The following is a 20,661-nucleotide window of genomic DNA, read 5'->3' as shown; positions in this document are numbered from 1 at the left end:
TGCTGGCACAAAACCCATCCACCCGGAATCAGCTGTTCCCATAGCTCGCGATTTCACCCGACAGGTTTTAACGTTAGAGCTTGTAATGAATGCAAGTAGTTTTGAAGAGCTTCTCTTTTCATTCGTGGCCACTTCCTAGACTTTACTCTCCGCAGTTTTATTCTTCGAAATTCACGGTGACGGCTTTATAAAAATAAAAACTGCGAGCTGAATGACGGGAGCAGGTCATTGGTCTGTAATGACCAAGTCCATTTCCTCTTCAAACATCTCAAAAGCCACAAAAATTACGTAGCAGCAGCCAGGAGCACTGCAAAAAAGCCCCTAACCAAGCCACCTTGCTAGCAAGCAGGACCGAGCTGAGAGGACCAATTCCCGTTACACACCCCCTGCTGTGATAACCACAGACCATCCCCATTCCCATTCCCCCAAATCAGCTCCAGCACGACCAGCACAGCCCACAAACAGTTTTGCACAAGCATTCCTCCCTGACTTCAGTGCCTGTAGGCAAAGCCAGGCGACGCTGAGCGCGCTCAGGGCACACGAACAGCTCCTGTTGATCCTGCAGAGGGAATTTAGGAGGCAGCAGCTTCAGCTTCGTCTTCACAGCGCGAGGAGTGACCGAGGGAAAGCAAGAGGGCACCCGTTATCCACTCCGCCCCCGCGTGTCAGTGCGATCGTGTGGGCACAGCTGCGGATCTATGCCTGAGACCGCGGTATTTGATTAAGAGCCTGATCTATTTAATCACACGGCCCTCCCTGTGAAACCCCACCAGCTGCTAAGCCGGGATCCGATCCTCAGACTTGCCCTGAAAGCTTCCTCTGCTGTGCACGACAAACGCTCAGCTCCTGCGCCGAGCACGCCTCATTTCGGTGCCGCTCTACGTGCGGCATGTGCTGGCCACTTTAAAGCTGCCTATTACTACAATCGAGGTCCGATTTCCAAAACTGCTCTAAACCGAAGCGGTTTTCTTGGAGACAGCCGCTCTGACACAGCTTTCCATACACGACAGACGCCTTTAGGAGGCTCGAGACAGTTACGGAAGGACAATAACAAAGTTAGAGAGTGAATGAAGAGGGATTAAAGGGAGAAAATAGAGAACAACGACTAATCCTTCAGCCCTCACTCGTAAGCCGTGGGAACAAAAGCACGTGCCTGGTGTCTCAAAGCAAAAAGTAAAGGCAGCGATCAAGGGGAGAGAAGGGAGATTTAGTTAGCGAGGCTCCTCTGAGCCAGTCGCTAGCAGCATTAAGGAAGATGCACAGCAGTGGTGAGACAGGAGAGCAGCAGAGCGGTCGTCACGCAGGCAGTTCTCCTCCACCCACGCCCCAGCCCTTAATCACAGTTCCAGTTTTAGAGGAGGTTAGCACGCGCACCCAAACCAAAGAGGACGGCGAGCGCGGCTCTAATTAATTACAGCGAGCAATTTTCAGTTAAGTCTGAGGACAAAAGCTCCCCACAGCTAAATAGAGCGGGGAAAAATAGCACACGCATTTTGCTTTGATCGGAGGCAGTGAAAGTCCCCAGGGCTAAGGAAGCTGGGGGTGAGACAGAGACCTTGTCACGTTGTGTGATAACAGCAAGCCTCCAGAGGCCTCATCTCCTGGGTCCACGATGAAACGAGGAGTTTCTCCTCGCAGCTTTCCCTCCGTCCCCTCCTTTGTTTACTTCGGGTGCCGCCGCGCTGCCCGTGCCCAGCCTCCTCCTGCTGCAGCGGCCCTGCTCTGAGCCCTCCTCCAGCCGGTTTGGAGCCCCCAAAATTCACAGGGCTCCTTCGAGACCTCTCTAATTATCAAGTTCAAGCCCTGTAGGAAGCGTCATGATTGTCACCTAGGGAAGCTGGGGTAAACAGGTGCCTCTTCAGCTGCTATTTGGCTGGCTAATTTCGGTTTGTAGAAACAATAATATTTTGCCATTGCTGGGTTAAACCAAAATATTTTTTCCCGTGGTAGCCTTAAGTTTAAAAGGCGTAAATCTTCCTAGTTCATACCCTTTTGGGATCAGCACATACTGAGCTGTTTAAGAAGAGCCTTTCACCACGCTAACCCAAAGCCAGGTTCCAAAACCCCTCGGTGCTGGAGCTCGGCCTGGCTTATCGGGTGCGTTACCGCAGATATTATTTCCTTCCTGCACTCCTCACCTCCTCGCTGCTCCCAGACACGGCTCCGGCTGCAGGACGGGCAGATAGCAAGGGAGGAGAAGAGCCCCAAAACATTCCCTGTGTCACGCAGCTGGCTGGGGCAGGAACAAAACGAAGCCACCAGGAGCGAGGCGCAGCAGCGTGCGGGGGTGTTTGCATCCCTCCCCACCCCCAGGCGTTGTTTTTAAGCCCAGCCCGTGACGTTTTGGCAAAGCAGCAAAAAATAAATAAATAAATAAATAAGCCTTTCGGCAGCGGGTTGGGGAAAATAACGCAAAAAAAAAAAAAAAAAAAGGCGTTATCAGAGACCCGATTCCTCAGGGGAGGCTCGCACCGCGCTAACCCAACCCGCAGCCCGCCGGGTGGGCTCTCGGCCCCTCGTAGCCCCTGAGGGGGGCTAAAACCGGGAGGTTTTGGGGGAAATAAAGGTGAAAACGGTCAAAACGCCGGCTCCGGGGGCACCTCACGCCGCCGGGCCGTGGGTGCCTCGGCTCGGCCAGGGGGTACCGGGGGGGCTGCCAGCATCGTGCCCCCGGCCCTCAGCAGCCCCGTCCCGGTCCCATCCCGGTCCCGGTCCCGGTCCCGTCCCCGCACCTTGTCCCAGCTCAGCCACTGCCACACCGCCCGGTCCAGCTGCGCGTCCCCGGTGCTGCGGGCGGCCGTCAGCGGCACGTTGGAGTTCACGTCGCCCATCTCGGGGAAGGGGAGAGCCGCGGCGGCGGCAGCAGCGGCGGCAGCAGCAGCGGCGGCGGCGGCTTCACTCCGCGGCACCGGGCATCGCCGGGAGGGCGCCGCAGGGACCTGAGGGGGCCACAGCAGCTGCCGAGCCCCAGCCGCCGCCCGCTGCCGCCCGCTCCCCTCAGCGCCGCGGCGCCCCCCCCACCCAGCCCCACCGCTGCTTCTCCACAGCGCGGCCCCGCCCCCGCGCCGCCCACCCGCCAATCAAAGCACGGGATTGCCGCTGGGGGGGCGGGGAAATGCTCTCCCGCCCTCCACCTTCCTGTCGGGAAATGTAGTCCGGTCCGCGCAGAGCGCGCAGCAAAGGGGAGGGGTTGGTGGGAGGTGCGGAACTACAAGTCCCGGCAGCCCTCGCGGAGCGCCGCCTTGTGCCTCAGGGGGTGGAACGGCCTGAGGGGGCAGCGGCGCCGCTGAGGGCCCGGCCTCGCCTCCAGGCGTCCCTTGGTGTCACACAGCGATGGAGCATCGGGGACAGAAGAGGCACCTTTGGTGTTCCTTGTTTCCACTTATATAAAAATAAATATAAATAAATAAATAAATAAATAAAAATAAATTTCACTTACAAATAAAATAAAATATATCAATAAGTGTGTGTGTGTGTGTGTATTTAGGGTATCCCGTACTGCCCCACTGAAGAGATGCACCAATCCACCAGGGTGATGCATAGGAGCAAAAACCTAAAAACCTAAAAATCTCCTTGGTTGTGCCTCTGTCAGCCCCAAGCCAGCTTCCAAGCTTCTCGCTTCTCCCTCTGGAAGGAAAATGGCATCAGCCCGTCCTTGGGCAATGAGCCCCTCAGTCTGAGGTGTTCCCAGACGGGCTCCAGCAGCAGTTAAATTGTCATGAGGAGGGAAATAACAACCCTCACCCCCCTCCTGGTCAGCCCCAGTTGTAATCGGGTTGTCCCCATCTGTGCTCAGCCCTGCTGCCATCCCCAGCAGCTCTGCTGAGGTTGCCATAGTGATCGCAGGCACTGCGGCCTGACGTGAGGCTTCGGGGTCCGCAGGGCGATGGGACCACGATGCGAGGCTTTGGGGTCCGTAGGGGAATAGGACCGCTGCCCAGGGGATGCTGGAAGCGAAGGGAGGTGTGAAACAATGGGGCTTCAAGGCTGGGAGCAGCACAGGCCCCTGGGGAGGTGGGCCACCCCACACCTGATGGGTGAGGAGGATGCAATGGAGGGATGAAAAGATGCAGGGACGCAGCCTGGGGTACTGAAGCAGCACGGCATAGCTCTTGTAAGCTATAGAAGGGAACAGTCCATTATAAAAGCTTAGAAATCTGATTGTAATATCCCTCCCTTTTGAAGCTCTCAGGTGTGTCTTGAAGGGACCTGGTTCCTGGCTGCAGACACAAACAAATCCTCTGGTCCGGAGGACGGACTTGGTATGGGGAGATGAACCTGTAAACTGGTCTGTTACACGGGGCTGCTGGTAAGCAGCAGAAGATACAAAGAAGACAGAAATAAATCAACCTGTTATCACTGAAGGGCTGTCCTACGGCTGTTTACGGTGTAGAAGGAGAAGAAGATAGAGCGAGGAAATCACACATAACAGATGAATCCAACAGTCAGTGGGTGAGGTAGTCCTTCTCTGGATGGATGTGGGGAATCCATCTGTTGGTACTGATGCACGGAGAAGGAGGCAGCCTGTGCGGCAGTAGGAAAGGGCTCTGCGACCAGAGCTGCCACACGATGAGCCACAGGTGAGCCTGCCAGCCCAACCTGAGAGCAGACTGCTCAGCACCATGCTTCCCACCAGCTTCGGCATCACCCTGCAGGCTTATGTACCCCATGCCACCCACTTCTTCATGTTATTTCCTCTCCCCTTCTCATTTTCCCCTTTTCTCTCTCTCTGCATATCTCCGCATAAAAAGATGGCATCCTTAGCAGCTCTGATGTGATCCTGAGCCCAGTTAAAGCAGTGTCCCAAGCAGCCAGATGCTGGCACATTTTTCCAGATCTCAGAATAGCTGACAAGGGTGGCTCCTTCAGGGAATTTGCACATGATAGTCAACACGAGGCACAGCTTCTGCTCTTCATATCTTTGCTGCTCTTTTCTGCTCCTTTGTGTTTTATTTTCAAGGAAAGGCCAGAGCCCAGCACAACAGAAGCTCCAGTCTATAAAAACTTCATTTTCCCACAAAAAGGACAATGCCTACGTTAAATGCCTCTCTAAAGCCTGCCAAACAGTAACGTTTCTTACAAGAACTCTGTAGCTCTTTGGAAAGGCAGTAAGAGAGACTGTTAAAATTAAACTTCGTATTTCAAATGCTTCCATTCGTGGCTACATTTTTTTTTCCTTATACTCTTAATGAGAGCTTTAAATTATTCTGAAGAGTAGTTTTCTGCCATCAGAGCAAGCAGGCTGTTTCTTTATATGGCACCCTGAATCTCGTAAAGCAGTTTCACACAAGACAGTGACAGCCATGCCCGCACCTCACGTTATCAGTGCTCAGCTTCCTAGCCACAATTAAAAGCAGGATTTGACCTTAATCACTGATACTTAAATAGGAGAATTATCAGTCCTTCAGTTATTGGTGATCCTCCGTGATTATTTCCCTGAAGAAAGATAAAGCAGCCTCATAGAAGATAAGAATATTTGCGTGTTAATTCTTTTGTGGGAATAACCATGGTGTGGAGGGGTTGAAACTTCTCTGCAGGATCTCCTGTGCTGGGAGCTGCCAGCGCCAGCAGGGACCGTGGTGGAGCTCAGCTGGAGGGAATGACTTCATCCTAGCCAAAATGCACATCTACATGTGCATATGTGCAGCTCTGTGTGTGTGTTTTCAGAGAAAGGCACTGCTCCCCGTACTGCTCTGACACCCAGAGTGCCCCCACGTAGCATAACTGCAGCTACGGAATGGCAGATAACTGCCCGTGTCCCCCAGAATGAGAGTCTTCTTTTAACACGTACAAATTAATGCAAGTTAAAAGAGACTTGCTAATAACACACAGCTCCTGTTTGGGGTTTGCTTTTACGCAGTGCAGGGGTAGAGACGGTTAAATGTACCCGTCAGCCCAGCAGGGCTGGGTCTGCAGCGTCTCAGTAGCGTACCCCCGAACAATGGTGCGCATATTTCGCTCCTGCCAACGCGTTCCGTGTTTTTCAGCAGAAGAATGGCTGAGCACAGGGTGATGTCACTGCAAAGCAGAAATAAAACCCATCTGTACGGTCGTGTTAGCATCCTCAGTGACCTGGTACCGCAGACCAAATCCTCGCCCGCAACAACCCGGATTAGCTCTGTTGATTACACAGAGCTGCCCAGCCCCGCGCCAGAGAGCCTCAGGGCTGAACCCAGAAGGTGCGGTGTTTCCATGGCAATTTTGCTGCACGTAGTTTATTCCAAATAGCCTCCGAAGGGCCCACGGCTCCTTCCAATGATATTCCAGGCTGTTTTTTCTGCCCCCGGTTCCTGCAGTGAGACGAGTCACGCGGGATGAACCCAGCGCGTCCTTCCAGCTCGCTCGGCGGGCACTCCACATGCCCTTGCTCTGTAGCACGGCTTTTGTTTTATTATTTATGTATCCTGAACACCCTGTGCCTCTTGGGTTACCTGGTAATAATGCAGCAACTCCCATCCTTTTATTTGCCTCTCTCGGAGCACCCTATTGCCAGGCAGTCAGCGCAACCCTAAACCCAGGCAGCGGTAACACCCCTGCCAGTTGATAGGGTGCTGCGTGGGGACGTGCCTCTCCGGGCCCGAATGCCACTTTTAACCTGACCTGGGGTCCAAGCAGCTGAAGTCTTTGTCCTGAAGAAGCACAGGCTGGCAGGAGGGAAGGACACAGCAGGAACCACCGAGGCTGGGAAGCAGTCCGCGGCTTGGTGCTTCACGATGTGAGCCCTCGGGGGGCCTGATCCTGCACCCTCCAGCATGGACAACGTCCTCTTTGGTTTGCTGAAGGCTTAAATGCCCTAAATAACCAGAACCGTGCAGCTCAGAGCTGCCAGAAGCCTCTGCTCTCAGCCCAACAGCAGGGCTGGGATCCTGGGGTGACAGTCCCTGCCACAGCCCCCCCATGTGTGACACGTTTTGTACTGCGCAGCGCGGTGCAGAAAACACACGACAGGTCCGGTTCTGCCCGCAGGCACCTGTCTGATCAGCAAACACAAAGAAATTCAGGCTCGTCTCCTCTCCCCACCCCAACCTGTCGTCCGATCTGATAAAGCGCATTTTATAGACTCGGTGAAGGAGGTGGCAAAGCCGCGGCGAGCGTGGGGGAAATTTCGGCACCTCCTGCTCGCTCAGGTCTCAGCACCCCAGGGAGGCTGGCTTCAGACGCCAGTCCCCTCGTATATCAAAGCTTGTCCTTTCCAAACCAGACCTGGTTATTTTTAATCCTCCCCGCTAGGTATTAATAGCCCACATGCGTGCTCTGCTGAACGGTTCAGCCACATCCATCTGTGGAAAAGATGTGCCGGGCCCATCCCCTCCGATGGGAGAGCAAGAACAGGAGCGTGGGTCAGGCTTTTCACCCCAGTTTATCCCTTCATTTAATCTCGAACTACGGCATAAATGGCGTGGAACTGAGAAAATTTGTACAGAAAACTTCCTGTAAGGGGAGAACACGAGATCCCAGGTGCCTGGGATTTCCCAGCTGTCTGTAAGAATAAATGCTGCCTTGAGCTTTATTAAGAAATGCTGGTTTTTTTTTAACCCCCCGGTGCAGATCCCGCAGGTACCCGTGTGGTAGGCAACCTGAGCTGAACTGCCCCGCGATCGCAGTCCCAACGGTTGGTTTTATGGCCAGGCTTGTGATAAGTTCACGGCAGCTTATCACCAGCCCATGCAGATTATCCAGCCGGGACTCACCCCAGCGCAACCAAGTGTTCTTGGGTGGCTTTCCTGGTGGAAAGCGGCGTTTTCCATCAGGGAATTTAAAACAAACTCGTAAAATGGCTTCTTTGGGCTGGGTCCGGTGCTTGTCAAGCACTCTGCAACTCCAGAAAACGCTGCAGCAGCAAAAGGCGAAAGCACGGGATCTGCTTTCGAGAAGAGGGAAACGTCGGGGCGGGTTTTAAGAATGAAAATTCAGCCTCACAAGGGAGGGGGGGGGCCAGCTCAGCCATAGAAAATTGAGGTGGGTGGGCGAAATGTTTGGATTCCCACGTCTACACATGGATATCCAACACATCTGGGTCATGGTGAAAATAGGTCCACGGAGGACTTGAAGCAAGCTCAGCTGAATTTCGCTCATCCTTACAGGTGTGCGGTTAATTTTCTCCTGAAAATCCCCGGGGGTGGGAGACCCTGGGGGACAAAGCCAGCGTTTTGTTGACTGTCACTGCCAGACACTGCCCTGCAGCCGTGCCCACCCACAGCGGGGTACAAGAGGATTCCCAGCTCACCCTCAGCTGCTCCGATCCTGCGTGGTGATCCCTGTGCAGCTTCCTAATGGGTCAGTTTCTCTTATTTAGGTCACTTTAGTTTCTCTCATCCCTCTAAACCAGAGTGTCAACCCAGCCATGCTGCCACCGGGCCACCAGCTGGAGGAACGGGCTGTGTCTTTATTGGGATGAACCGATGTATTTAGGAGAAATGGATGCTGTGGACACTGAGGGAAGAGTCCAGGAGCCCCGTTCCCACAATAACCACCTCACCACCCCCCAGAAATCTCCGCAGGGCAGCGCTGGCTGTGGCCAAACCCCTGTCTCTGGGCAGGGCTGAGTCACCTCGCAGGAGGACATCAGATGCCATCGCTGTCGATCCCTCCCGTTTCACCGGTGCAATTCTCATCGAATTCTCACCTACACGATGCCCACAACCATATCACCGCACCCCAAGCTGCCTTAAAACAAGGTCAGCCTCAGCTTCCCATGCACGTAATGTTTCCACAACCTTTCCCAAGGACCAGGCAGACTGCTGCAGACGTCATCTCACCTGTGATTCATTTCTGCGTGCTGAGAAAAACAAAATAAAAATAAAATAAAATAAACAAGCAACTAAATATATTGGCCTCACACGAGCCCCGTGTCTTTCTGGCTGCAAACCCTAATGTAGTCAGCTGCAATTTGCAGTTTGATTTAGTAATTCACCACAGCCAGCACTGCCCCAGCTCTGCTCTGTGCCCAGGCGAGTGCACCTCTGTGCTGTCAAACCCCATAAGCATTACCCATAATCACGAGCCCCTAATTAGCCCCCAAATCCTCCCCCTGGCAGCTGAAACAAACCCATTTGGGGAACCTTCCCCTGTATCCCCACGTCCCCGTACCCCTCCGAGCATCCCCCAAAGCCCATCACAACCTACACCGAGGACGAGCCGTGGGTCCCATGGGGACGTGCCCGGCTGCAGCAGGGCCCCAAGGCCACTGCCACCAGGTGGCACTGGCACCTTGTCACCCAGCCCGACAGTGGCTGGTGGGGGCACCCAGGGCCCCCCCTTGGCCTTCCACAGGCCCTGGTCCGAATATAATTATGGGGACAGGTGGAGGAACTGCCAACGGAGGGGAAATCGGGAGGATAACAACCTCTGTAGGAGTTTGCTCTTTCAGGAGGGTTTTTCCCCTTGTAGCGTCCTCCCTTCATTGGGAAGGCCACATCCTGGGGGGTTTCGGGGTGCCCACCAGGCTGTCCCATCCCGGGGACCCCATGCCAGCCCTGGCACAAGGCGTGCTCTGAGTGTTAGGGGAGGATAAACACCGTGGAGGTGGAGAAAAACAGAGCACAAATCCACCCGGAGGAGGAGGATCTCATCCCGGCTGTGCCCGCCCGGTCTGCTTCCCCTGAGTTATTTGCAGATAAAGGGCTTATTTGCCTTTCCCAACACTGTAACCACAAGGCAAACACGGCCGAGCCTCTCGAGCCCCCTCCTGCCTAGGCTGGGCACCCGGTGCCAAGGGACAGCAGTGGCATTTGCTCCAGCAGAAACCCTTCCTGCACCACGTGCCCAGCCCAGAAACGGCAACCGCCCCCAAAACGCAGCCCACCAGGGACCCCCGAAACCCCTGCATCGGGTTTCATGCCCAGAGCAGGGCTGAAGGCACGGGAAATCCCAAATTCCCGGGTGCCAAGGTTGCCGGCCCTCCCTGAAACGCTGTGGTTTGGGTCAGGGTTTGGCGGCGTGGGCGTGGGCGCAGGCGCCGCGGCGGTGTTTGAGTGCCGGAGGAAGGTGCCCTACGGGCCAGCCGGTCTGGCAGCAATTAGACATTAATTAAGCCATAATAAGCAGATTAAGATGTCCGAGGGACCGCTCCGGGCGCCGGGGCTGGGTGGCTGGTGCTGCCCCACGCCGGCCCTGGCAGGCAGCCTGTTTGGAAGGACGGGGACATTCGCCCTCCTGGCCACCGGCCACCCCGTGGGCCAGCCCCAAACCCGGCCGCTTCAACAGCAGGGGACGAAGCCAAGGAGCCCAGGAGGGCCCAAGTCCATCCCCTTCCCGTTTGCCACTACGCGCTTGCCCCTTGGAAAACACATTTGGGAGCTGCGGTACAAAAGGCCAAAGCTACAGCCGGCAGCACCCCGCAGGAAGGAAGCAGGAAAAGCTCCGGCATCATCGGCCAGAGCCCGGCCGGACCCTCGGGGGCGCATGAAGCCGGGTGCCTCCGGCCGGGCTCGCAGCGTGCACCCGAGGCTGGAGCGACGCTGGCCGGCTGGGGAGAAAGCATCTTGGGTGTGGGATCGGGCTGCAGTGCCAAATCACCCCGCAAGTCCCACCACAAAGCAATTTTGGCCTGCCGCAGAGCCACCGAGGGGCACCAGGAGCACCACGCTCGGAGAAGCAGCAGACGCAAGCCCTCGGGAACCAGCATCTCCTTTAATTCCCCGCCAGCAAAGGGTGGCCCAACGCCGTTCTAAAATGACAGCTTTTAGCACCAGGAAAACCCACGAGCCCACGTCACTAAGCTCCTGGCACCCCACGGCACGCTTTGGAGGGCGATGCTGGCTGGTCCGAGCAGGGAAGCGGCAAATTTTCCTTCTTCACAGCCCCTGCCAAACTCAGCAGGGCATGGGAATGGTGGGAAAGGAGCTGCCTCTGCCCTCCCCGTGTCCCCATGTCCCCAGCCGGGATGGCTCTGCGGCACCGGGACCTGCCTGTGGGTCGTGCCAGGCACAAGGAGCCCAGCTCCTGCCCCGCACCGGGGGGCTCAGCACCCCTTGGGCACCGCGGGGCTTTGCAGGCGGCGTCGGGGCCAGGCTCAGATCATGGAGACCCTGTTCTTGATGTAGACGTGGTACGGGTCGCTGCGCTTGTCCACCTTGCGGGAGCGGGTGTAGCCCAGGATGAGGCTGCCCACGGTGGCGGCGAAGAGCGTCATGACGAAGAGGATGTACATGTAGGCGTTGTCAGTCCCGGCCGGCGCGGGCGCTGTCGTCGCGCGGGGCGGCGGGGCGCAGGATGGCCCCGTGCAGCGTCTGGTTCAAGGCATCCAGCATCGCTTGGAGGCTCCGGTGCCACGGCTCCGTCCGGTTGTCATCCTCCATCTCCTCGCCGAGCCTGCGCGAGTGGGAGCTGTCAGCCCCCGCGGTGGGGATGCCCTGGGATGGCGCCGGGGATGGACCCAGGGGTGAGCCCCAAAATGGTCCTTGAAGCGCAAGGAGCAGGGGACCAGCAATATTTTGGTGGAGGAAGAAAACCCAAATCCGGCCCCGTCCCCATCGGCAGAGCTGGCACCCACGGGAGCTGGGGGCACCCAGCACACCTTCAGCTCGGGTCCACCCATGCCCTCCCAAGACAGAAAGCAGCATTAATTCGGTGCTGGTCCCTTTGAGATAAATCCCCCCAAAATCTGAGTAAGGGCATTTAATGCTTTTGATCAAAGCCACTTGAAGGCAATCTGGATTAAGCACCCGGTGCACGTGCACGGATGCCTGTCGGACATCCTCTGACGGACAGACAGACGGACGAGACCCAGCCAGGCACTTCCCCTGCAGAAATAGGTCCCGACCCGAGACCTTCGTGGGCTGGCATCACCTTCATGCCCAAGGGATGTCCTGGGGTCCCCCCAGCCCCAGCTGCAGCCCTTGCCAGGACCTGCCTGGGGTCCCCCACCCTAAAAAACAGCTTTGGGACTGATCCTGCCACACACCGACACCAATCACCCAACCAGCCCTAGCCAGGGGGGCACAGATCCCTGCATGTCCCCAGTGGACCCATCCTGAGAGGTTGCTGCCCCAAACCCCCTGGAATTTCCATCCCCACACACAAGCTGGGTCTCGGACCCCGCTCCAGCCCCCCCAGGACACGGGGCCCCTCTTCCAACCCAACCCACACCCCCGTGCGCCCTCTGCCTGCACAGGCAGCTGCCCCCCCCTAAAAAAAGGCTCCCCCAAATGTGGGGTGCATCCCCTGGGACAGCTGTGAAGTGGAAGGGGATGGGGGGGGCACCCTTGGACCCCATTGTCTTTACAACCACCTGTAAATCAAGGGGAAGCCTGAATTTGGGGGATTTCGAGCATAAAAATAGGGTTTCTCACCCACAGAGCGCTACAGAAGGGTGCAGCACTGGGGGTCCCCATATTACAGGGGGTGTAGGGGTGGGAGGCAAGGGGCGGGGGGGTCGCACTCACCGGGTGCTCTCGGTGCCTGCACGGCTGCCAGGCTGAGCCGGGACTGGAGCATCGCGGCCGCCAGCCGGGCTGGGAGTGCCGCAGCCTCCTCCCCTTCCCGGGGCAGAGCCACCTGCCAAAGCCACCCAGCCCCGACAGGGCCACCAGCCTGTCCCCAGCCCCTCAGGTCCCGCCGTGGCCCCCGAGCCCGGATGCAAGAGGTTTTATGGGGCCGGGAGAGCCACCCAGCCGGATCCTGCGCTTCCCTCCCCGCACGCTGCCGGTCACGCTTTCCTGTCCCTCCTCCGGACATCCCCGCCGTCCCCGAGCCCTCAGAGCGGGCACCGAGCCTGCCCGGGATGCTCCCGTCCCCAACCACTGGAGCTCAGCCGGCCGCTGCGAAATGGGTTTTTCAGAAATCAGCAACCGGGGGGCACCCCTGGGTGCCGCCGCTCGCCCCCTTGCCCCAGCGGGGCCCCGCGGAGCCGCTCGCCCAGCCCCACGTCCCGGCGGCTGCTGGAGACCCCGCGGAGGAGCCCCCAGCCCCTCTCCGGGCAGCCTGTGCCAGGGCTCCGGCGCCCGCCCGGCACAGCAGTGCTGCCTGGGGCCCAGAGGGCACCTCCCGGGCTCCAGGCTGGGCCCGGGGCCTCTGCTCCTGGCCCTGGGCACCCCTGGCGAGAGCCCGGCTCCGGCCTCTGCGCAGCTCCCCGCAGGCCCCGGCAGCCGCGGGGGAGCTCCCCCGGGGCAGGACCGCCCCCCCCCCCGGCTCCTGCAGCCCCTTCCCCAGCCCGGCCACGTCCCTCAGGAGGCCACCACAAGCCCAAGGCCGTCGGGGCCCTGGGACAGATGCTGCAGGCAGGGCAGCGGTTTCGGAGGTGACGAAGGCCGCAGGTGCCGCGGGGCGCCCTCTGTCCCCTCTCCCTGCTCTTCCCCACCACATCAGCACCATCCCGGCAGCCTTCAGCCCCTCATCAGCGGTTTCTCAGCCCGCTCGGTCCCACACCGCCGTGGGGACAGCACACAGAAGGAGCAGCAACCATTCCCAGACACTCTCTTTATATAGAATCTGCCGGTTTTTGTGCGGTGGCAGCAAGGAAGGACGCTTCAGCAACCCCAGCCTCTCCCTCTTGTCCCGGGGGTGAGCAAGCACCCACCCCAGCTCTGGATTTTTGGGGGAAGAGAGGAAGAGCCACCACAAAAGTTGTCATTGGGGCACTTCCCGCGGCGCTAACCGGCCCCTGGCTGAGGCGCGCAGGATCCGGCCCCCGACCAAAAAGCAGCATTATTTTCACAGCGTCTCAAGCAGGAGCCGGACCCCCCCAGACCACGGGGGCCTCACAGCATCGGCACGCCCCACAGCACCCCCGGGTGCCTGAGAAGCTATAGGGCCGGGGTCGGGCAGCCCCCACAGCACTTCGGGCCGTCCAGCAGCCCCAAAAGCCAGGCCTCCTGTCCCAAAACCAGAGCACGGGGCAGCCCCGTCGGGATGCGGCGTTCGCCGCCGCCGAGCCCCCAGCTCGCAGCTGGGACCCCCCCCGCCGCCCCCCCAGCCCCGGGCGCCCTCCTAGTCCTCGGTTCCTCCGAAAACACCAAGGCGCAGTCGAAGACCTCCTGGAAGCAGTCGAGGAAGGGCTCGAGGACGTTTCGTCGACGGGGACGTGGCGGCCAGCTCGCGCTCAGCGAGGTGACGCCTTTCCCCTCCAGCCCGCAGGGCACGATGTGCTCGAACCAGGCGAGGTCGGTGCAGCAGTATTTCAGCGCCAGCCCGTGCGAGGTGATGTAGTGCCCGCAGTGCACCCCTGGGGTGGGGGGGGGGGACCAACACCAGGCACCTGTCAGCACCCCAAAGGTGCTGCTTGGTGGGCCGTATGACCCCCCCCACACACACACACCCCGGTGCTCCCTGCATGCCCCCCCCCCCCACCCCCACGCACAACCCCCTCCCCTCTGCTGCGTGCAACCCCTGGTGCATCCCCCCCCCCCCCCCCCCCCCCCCCCAAAAATTCATATGCTTCCCCCCCTGTGCCGTGTCCCCCCCCCCACAGTGTGCACGTGGCTTTGGCTGCCACTCCCTCCCCCCCCCTTCTCCCCCCACCCCCCCCGAATCCCCCCTCCCGCCCTGATTCCCCCCCCACCATGCATTCCCTTACCGGCGACACACCTCCCCCCCCCCCCCCCCCCCCCCCCCCTCTACCCCTGGGAGCCCCGTCCCCCCCTGTGTTTTCCACCATCCATCATCACACCCCCCCCTTCTTCCCCCCGTGTGTGTCCCCCCCACCCCCCCCCCCCCATACATCCCCCCTCTCGGTGCCCCCCACCCCCATCAACACGCCACCCCCCCCCATGGCCACCCCCCCACTGGTGCCCCCCCCCCATAACAGATTGCCACACACCCCTGCTATCTCCAGGGCCCCCCCATTGCACACACCCCTATGAAACCTCCTCCCCGTGCCCCCCCCCAGCACACATGGAGACCGCCTATGTAAATTCCCCTCCCAGTGTTCATCCCCGGCGCCCCCCCCACTGTGCACTCCCCCTTTCCCCCTGCATTGCACACCCCCGTCCGTCCCCCCTCATTGCACACGACCCCCTGCTGGCCCCCCCCCATTGCACACCCCCATGCATCCCGCTCCCGGTGCCCACCCCCGTGCCCTCCCCCTTGCCACACCCCCCGGGTGCCCCCCAGATCCCCCCCCCCCCCCCATTACGCACACCCTCCATATCCCCCCTCATTACACACACACCCCAGTGCCCCCCCCGGTCCCCCCCCCCCATTTTACCCACACCCCGGTGCCCCCCCCCCACCCCCCAGCGCCCCCCCCCTTACCACGTCCCCGGTGGCCCCCCCCCATTACACCCACCCCCATGCCCCCCCGCCCCCCCCCATGCACACACACCCCCCCATTCTCCCCCCCCATTTACACCACCCCCCCCCCGTTACCCCCTCCCCCCCTTTGCACACCACCCGTGCGCATCCCCTCCCCCATGTCCCAGTGCCCCCCCGTTGCCCCCCCCCATTGTCTTGCAACACACCCCCGTTGTGCCCCACCCCCAGTTGTATTTTCCCTCCCGATGCCCCCCCATTATACCCACACCTCCGGTGTTCCCCCCATTGCAAACAACCACCCTTTTATTCTGCCCCGTGCCCCTCCATTGACCACACAATACCCCCGTGGCCCACCTTTCACCCCCCCCATTACACACACACCCCCGTTGCACACCCCCCCTTGCACCCCCCCCATACCCACCATTACCCACACCCCGTGACCCCCCCTTGCACCCCCCCCTTGCCCCCCCCTTGCCCCACAACCCCCGTTTCCCCCCCCCATTACACACACCCCTGCGCCCCCCCTTCACACCCCCGGTGCACCCCCTTGCAGCCACGCCCCCCCTTTCACACCCCCCCGGTGCCACCCCCTTTGCCCCCCCCCCCCTTGCACACCCCCGGTGCCCCCACCAACCCCCCCCCTTGCACACCCCCTTGCACAACCCCCCTTGCACACACCCCCCATACCCCCCGCCTTGCACACCCCCGCTTGGCCCCCCCCATTACACACCCCTCTGTGCCCCCCCTTTTGCACACCCCTCTGTGCCCCCCCTGCACACACCCCTTGCACACGCCCCCCGTGCCCCCCCCCATGTGCCCCCCTTTCACACCCCCCTTTCACACCCCCAGTGCCCCCCCTTGCACACACCCCCCCCCCCTTTGCCCTCCCCTTCACACCCCCCCTTGCACACCCCCTTTCACCACCCCCAGTGCCCCCCCTTGCACACTCCCCCCCCCCCCATTGCACAACCCCCCCCCTTTTTTTTTTTTTGTTTTTTCCCCCACTTGCACACCCCCAGTTCCCCCCCCTTGCACACTCCCCCCCCATACCATACCCCCCCATTACACACAAACCCGGTGCCCCCCCCCCCCATACTCCCCCTTGCACACACACCCCAGGGTGCCCGGCCCCCCCCCCTTGCACACCCCCCCTTGCACACAGTCCTAAAAACCCCATACACCCCCCCATTACACACAAACCCGGTGCCCTTGCCCCCCCCCCTTGCAAACCCCCCCTTGCACACACCCCCTGTAACCCCCCCCCATTACACACCCCCCCCGTGTGCCACCACCCCCCATACTCCCCCCTTTGCCCACACCCCCTGTGCCCCCCCAATACTCCCCCCCCCACCCCCCTTTCACACCCCCAGTGCCCCCCCTTGCACACTCCCCCATACCACCCCCATTACACACAAACCCGGTGCCCCCCCCCATACTCCCCCCTTGCACACACCCCAGGTGCCCCCCCCTTGCACACCCCCCCTTGCACACTCCCCCATACCCCCCCCCATTACACACAAACCCGGTGCCCCCCCCCCTTGCACCCCCCCCTTTGCACCCCCCCCAGGTGCCCCCCCCTTGCACCCCCCCCCTTGCACACTCCCCCATACCCCCCCCATTACACACAAACCCTGTGCCCCCCCCCATACTCCCCCCTTGCACCCCCCCCCAGGTGCCCCCCCCTTGCACACCCCCCTTGCACACTCCCCCATACCACCCCCATTACACACAAACCCGGTGCCCCCCCCCTTGCCCCCCCCCCTTGCACCCCCCCCAGGTGCCCCCCCCTTGCACCCCCCCCTTGCAACAAACCCGGTGCCCCCCCCCCATACTTCCCCCTTGCCCCCCCCCCAGGTGCCCCCCCCCCCCCCGCTCACCGATGGCGCCCACCTTGCCGTCCCCCAGCCACACCCCGGTGAGCGGCGGCGGCAGGGCGCGGGCTGCGGGCAGCCCGAGGCGGCGGCACAGCCTCACCCCCACCTCCGCCAAGCTCCCCACGTAGCCCCGCAGCCCCAAGCGGCGGCGCCGGAGGTCGAGCACCGGGAAGGCGAGCAGCTGCCCGGGGCCGTGGAAGGTAACGTGGCCCCCCCGCCGCACCGCCGCCAGCCCCGCTCCTTTCTCCCGCAGCCTCGCCGCCAGCTCCGCCGCCGGGGCTCCCCGCAGCCCCCAGGCGTAGACGGGGCCGGCCGGTTCGCTCAGCACCACGCTCTCCGCCGCCGGGGGAAGGTGGGGACGGGGCTCCGCACCGCGGCAGGATGAGGCCCGGGCCGCCCCCACGCAGCGCTCCTGCACCCGCAGCGCCTCGGCGTAAGGCAGCGGGCCCAGGCGCAGCACCCGCACGGCGCCCCGCGACATGGCCGCCGCCGGGAGGCTCGGCCCGGCTCGGTTTGGCCCGGCTCGGCTCGGCTGCGGAGGCCGCGTTAGGCCGCCGCCGCTGGGAGGAGCCGCGAGGGGCGGGCGCTGAGCGCCGCGGGGCGGGCACCGGGGGGGGGCCGGGGGAAAGGGGGGGGGGGGGACGTGGGGACAGGGGACGGGCAGGGGGACAGGGGGACAGGGGGCGGGTGTGTGGGGAGGGGACGGACATGGGGATGGGGGACAGGCATGGGGACAGGGGACAGATGTGGGGACAGGGGACGGACGTGGGGAAAGGGGACAGGCATGGGGACGGGACGGACGTGGGGACAGGGGACAGACATGGGGACAGGGCACAGGGGACAGGCATGGGGACAGGGGACGGACGTGGGGACAGGGGACAGGCATGGGGACAGGGCACAGGGGACAGGCATGGGGACAGGGGACGGACGTGGGGACAGGGGACAGACGTGGGGACAGGGGACAGGGGACGGACATGGGGACAGGGGACGGACGTGGGGACAGGGGACAGACATGGGGACAGGGGACAGGGGACGGACATGGGGACAGGGGACGGACGTGGGGACAGGGGACAGACATGGGGACAGGGCACAGGGGACAGGCATGGGGACAGGGGACGGACGTGGGGACAGGGGACAGGCATGGGGACAGGGCACAGGGGACAGGCATGGGGACGGGATGGACGTGGGGACAGGGGACAGGCATGGGGACAGGGGACAGGGGACGGACATGGGGACAGGGGACGGACATGGGGACAGGGGACAGACGTGGGGACAGGGGACAGACATGGGGACAGGGGACAGGGGACGGGCATGGGGACAGGGGACAGACGTGGGGACAGGGGACAGGCATGAGGACAGGGGACAGGGGACGGACATGGGGACAGGGGACGGACATGGGGACAGGGGACAGACGTGGGGACAGGGTACAGGGGGCAGGAGACAGGCAGGAGGACAGGGGCCGGACATGGGGATATGAAGAGGGGACGGGTATACGGGGACAGGGGACAGACGTGGGGACAGGGGACCAGGAATAGGGGGTGAGGATAGGGGAGAAGGGACGGGTGTATGGGGACAGGGGACGGACATGGAGATAGGGGACAGGGGACACACATGGGGACAGGAAGAGGGGACGGGTATATGAGGACAGGGAACGGACATGGGGACAGGAAGAGGGAAGGGGTTATGGGGACAGGGGACAGACGTGGGGACAGGGGACAGGCAGGGGGACAGGGGACAGACATGGGGACAGGAAGAGGGAACGGGTATATGGGGACAGGGGACAGACATGGGGACAGGAAGAGGGAAGGGGTTATGGGGACAGGGGACAGATGTGGGGACAGGGGACAGGCACGGGGACAGGGGACCAGGAATAGGGGGTGGGGAGAGGGGAGAGGGGACAGGTATATGGGGACCGGGGACGGGCAGGGACCAGGAATAGGGGGTGGGGATAGAGTAGAGGGGATGTGTATATGGGGACAGGGGATGGACGTGGGGACAGGGGACAGACGTGGGGACAGGAAGAGGGGACAGTTATACAGGGACAGGGGACAGACATGGGGACAGGGAACAGACATAGGGACAGGGGACCAGGAATAGGGGGTGAGGATAGGGGACAGGGGACAGGTATATGTGGACAGGTGTATGGGGACAGGGGACAGACATGGGGACATGAAGAGGGGACGGGTATATGGGGACAGGGGACAGACCCGGGGACAAGGGACAGACATGGGGACAGGGGACCAGGAATCGGGGGGTGGGAATAGGGCAGAGGGGACAGGTATATGGAGATAGGGGATGGACAGGGGACAGGAAGAGGGGACGGGTATATAGGACAGGAGACAGGTATATGGGGATAGGGGACAGACATGGGGACAGGGGACAGGCACGGGGACAGGGGACCAGGAATAGGGGTGGGTACAGGGGAGAGGGGACGGGTATATGAGGTAGGGGACAGACATGGGGACAGGGGATGGGGGACCAGGGTTAGGGGCTGGGAATAGGGCAGAGGGGACAGGTATATGGGGACGGGGATGAATATGGGGCCAGGGGACAGACATGAGGACATACGTGGGGACAGGGGATGAGAAATAGGGGCTGGGGATAGGGGAGAGGGGCCGGGTATTTGGGGACAGGGGATGGACATGGGGTCAGGGGACACACATGGGGACAGGGACAGGGACAGGAGACCAGGAATAGGGGCTGAGAATAAGGCAGAGGGGACAGGTACATGGGGACAGGGGACGGACATAGGGACAGGGGACCAGGAACAGGGGATGGGGATAGGGTAAAGGGGACAGGTACATGGGGACGGGAGATGGACACGGGGACAGCGTACAGGCACGGGGACAGGGGACCAGGGATAGGGGCTGGGAATACGGCAGAGGGGACAGGTATATGGGGACAGGGGATGGACATGGGGACAGGCACGGGGAGTAGGGCCTGAGAATAGGGGGTAGGTGACGAGGGACAGGTGTTTGTGGGAAGGGGACAGGCACAGGGACAGGGGACAAGGGGCCAGGGAAAAGGGACAGGCATGGGGACAGGGGATCAAGGACAGCAAACAGGGCCTGGGAATAGGATATAGGGCTACAGGGCTCAGGTGACAGTTATATGTGGACAGGGGACAGGCACGGGGACAGGGGAAAGGGGACCTAGAATAGGACCTAGGGGCCAGGCACGGGGACAGGGAATAGGGCCTGGCATGGGGCCAGGCAGGGGGACAGGGGATCGAGGACAGGGAATAGGGCCCGGGGATAGTGGACGGGGCCCAGGTATATGTGGGTAGGGGACCAGGAATAGGGCCATGAGCCAGGCGTGGGGACAGGGGATAGGACCTGGGAGTAGAGGATAAGGGACGGGGACAGGGGACAGGGGCCGTGCACGACAGAGAACAGGACAGGGAGATAGGGGACAGGCTTGGGGACAGAGGATCAAGAACAGGGGACGGGGCCTAGGAATAGGGTACAGGGGATAGAGGTGGAGGATAGGGGACAGGGACGGGATAGCAGATGGGGTTAGGGGTGGAGGACAGGGCCTGGGGACGTGGGACAGGGGTTAGGGGACAGAGATGGAGGATAACGGGGCAGAAACAGGG

The 20,661-nt window shown here is 61.4% G+C and overlaps 3 protein-coding genes across 4 annotated transcripts in view; all 3 read right to left on the bottom strand.

Annotated features, from left to right (window-relative positions):
• Nucleotides 1–3,053, bottom strand: part of PGM2L1 (phosphoglucomutase 2 like 1) — a 36,978-nt gene extending 33,925 nt beyond the window's left edge. Inside the window, exon 1 of one of the 2 annotated variants that reach the window (XM_035571341.2) lies at nt 2,733–3,053. In XM_035571341.2, coding sequence (XP_035427234.1) covers nt 2,733–2,831 — 99 coding nt within the window. In that variant the 5' untranslated portion in view covers nt 2,832–3,053. Of the gene's footprint in view, nt 1–2,138; nt 2,313–2,732 lie in introns of those variants that run through there. The other variant, XM_050714905.1, reaches the window with a different exon arrangement.
• A 7,562-nt stretch (nt 3,054–10,615) lies between these two features.
• KCNE3 (potassium voltage-gated channel subfamily E regulatory subunit 3) lies at nt 10,616–11,300 on the bottom strand. Its single transcript, XM_035571344.2, is given in 2 exon segments — nt 10,616–11,213; nt 11,215–11,300. Coding segments are annotated over 2 exon segments (285 nt in total). The 3' UTR covers nt 10,616–11,014.
• Nucleotides 11,301–13,404: 2,104 nt separating this feature from the next.
• LIPT2 (lipoyl(octanoyl) transferase 2) lies at nt 13,405–17,617 on the bottom strand. Its single transcript, XM_050714896.1, has 2 exons — nt 17,070–17,617; nt 13,405–14,164 (listed from the first exon to the last, which is right to left on the bottom strand). Exons 1-2 carry the CDS (start codon nt 17,545–17,547, stop codon nt 13,746–13,748), a joined length of 897 nt encoding a protein of 298 aa, XP_050570853.1. The 5' UTR covers nt 17,548–17,617; the 3' UTR covers nt 13,405–13,745.
• Between the last annotated feature and the right edge of the window lie 3,044 nt (nt 17,618–20,661).

The sequence above is a fragment of the Cygnus atratus genome, chromosome 1 (genome assembly GCF_013377495.2).
Source record: "Cygnus atratus isolate AKBS03 ecotype Queensland, Australia chromosome 1, CAtr_DNAZoo_HiC_assembly, whole genome shotgun sequence".
NCBI lineage: Eukaryota > Metazoa > Chordata > Aves > Anseriformes > Anatidae > Cygnus > Cygnus atratus.
Note: the sequence above shows the minus strand (reverse complement) of the source record. Positions and strands in the feature narration are given on the sequence as shown.

Excerpts from the sequence above, each read along its gene's own strand:
- LIPT2 (XM_050714896.1), bottom strand. The coding sequence starts at position 17,547 with ATGTCGCGGGGCGCCGTGCGGGTGCTGCGCCTGGGCCCGCTGCCTTAC. Across the intron at positions 14,165-17,069 it reads CGGCAAGGTGGGCGCCATCG|GGGTGCACTGCGGGCACTAC; the intron begins GTGAGCGGGGGG and ends CCCCCACCCCAG.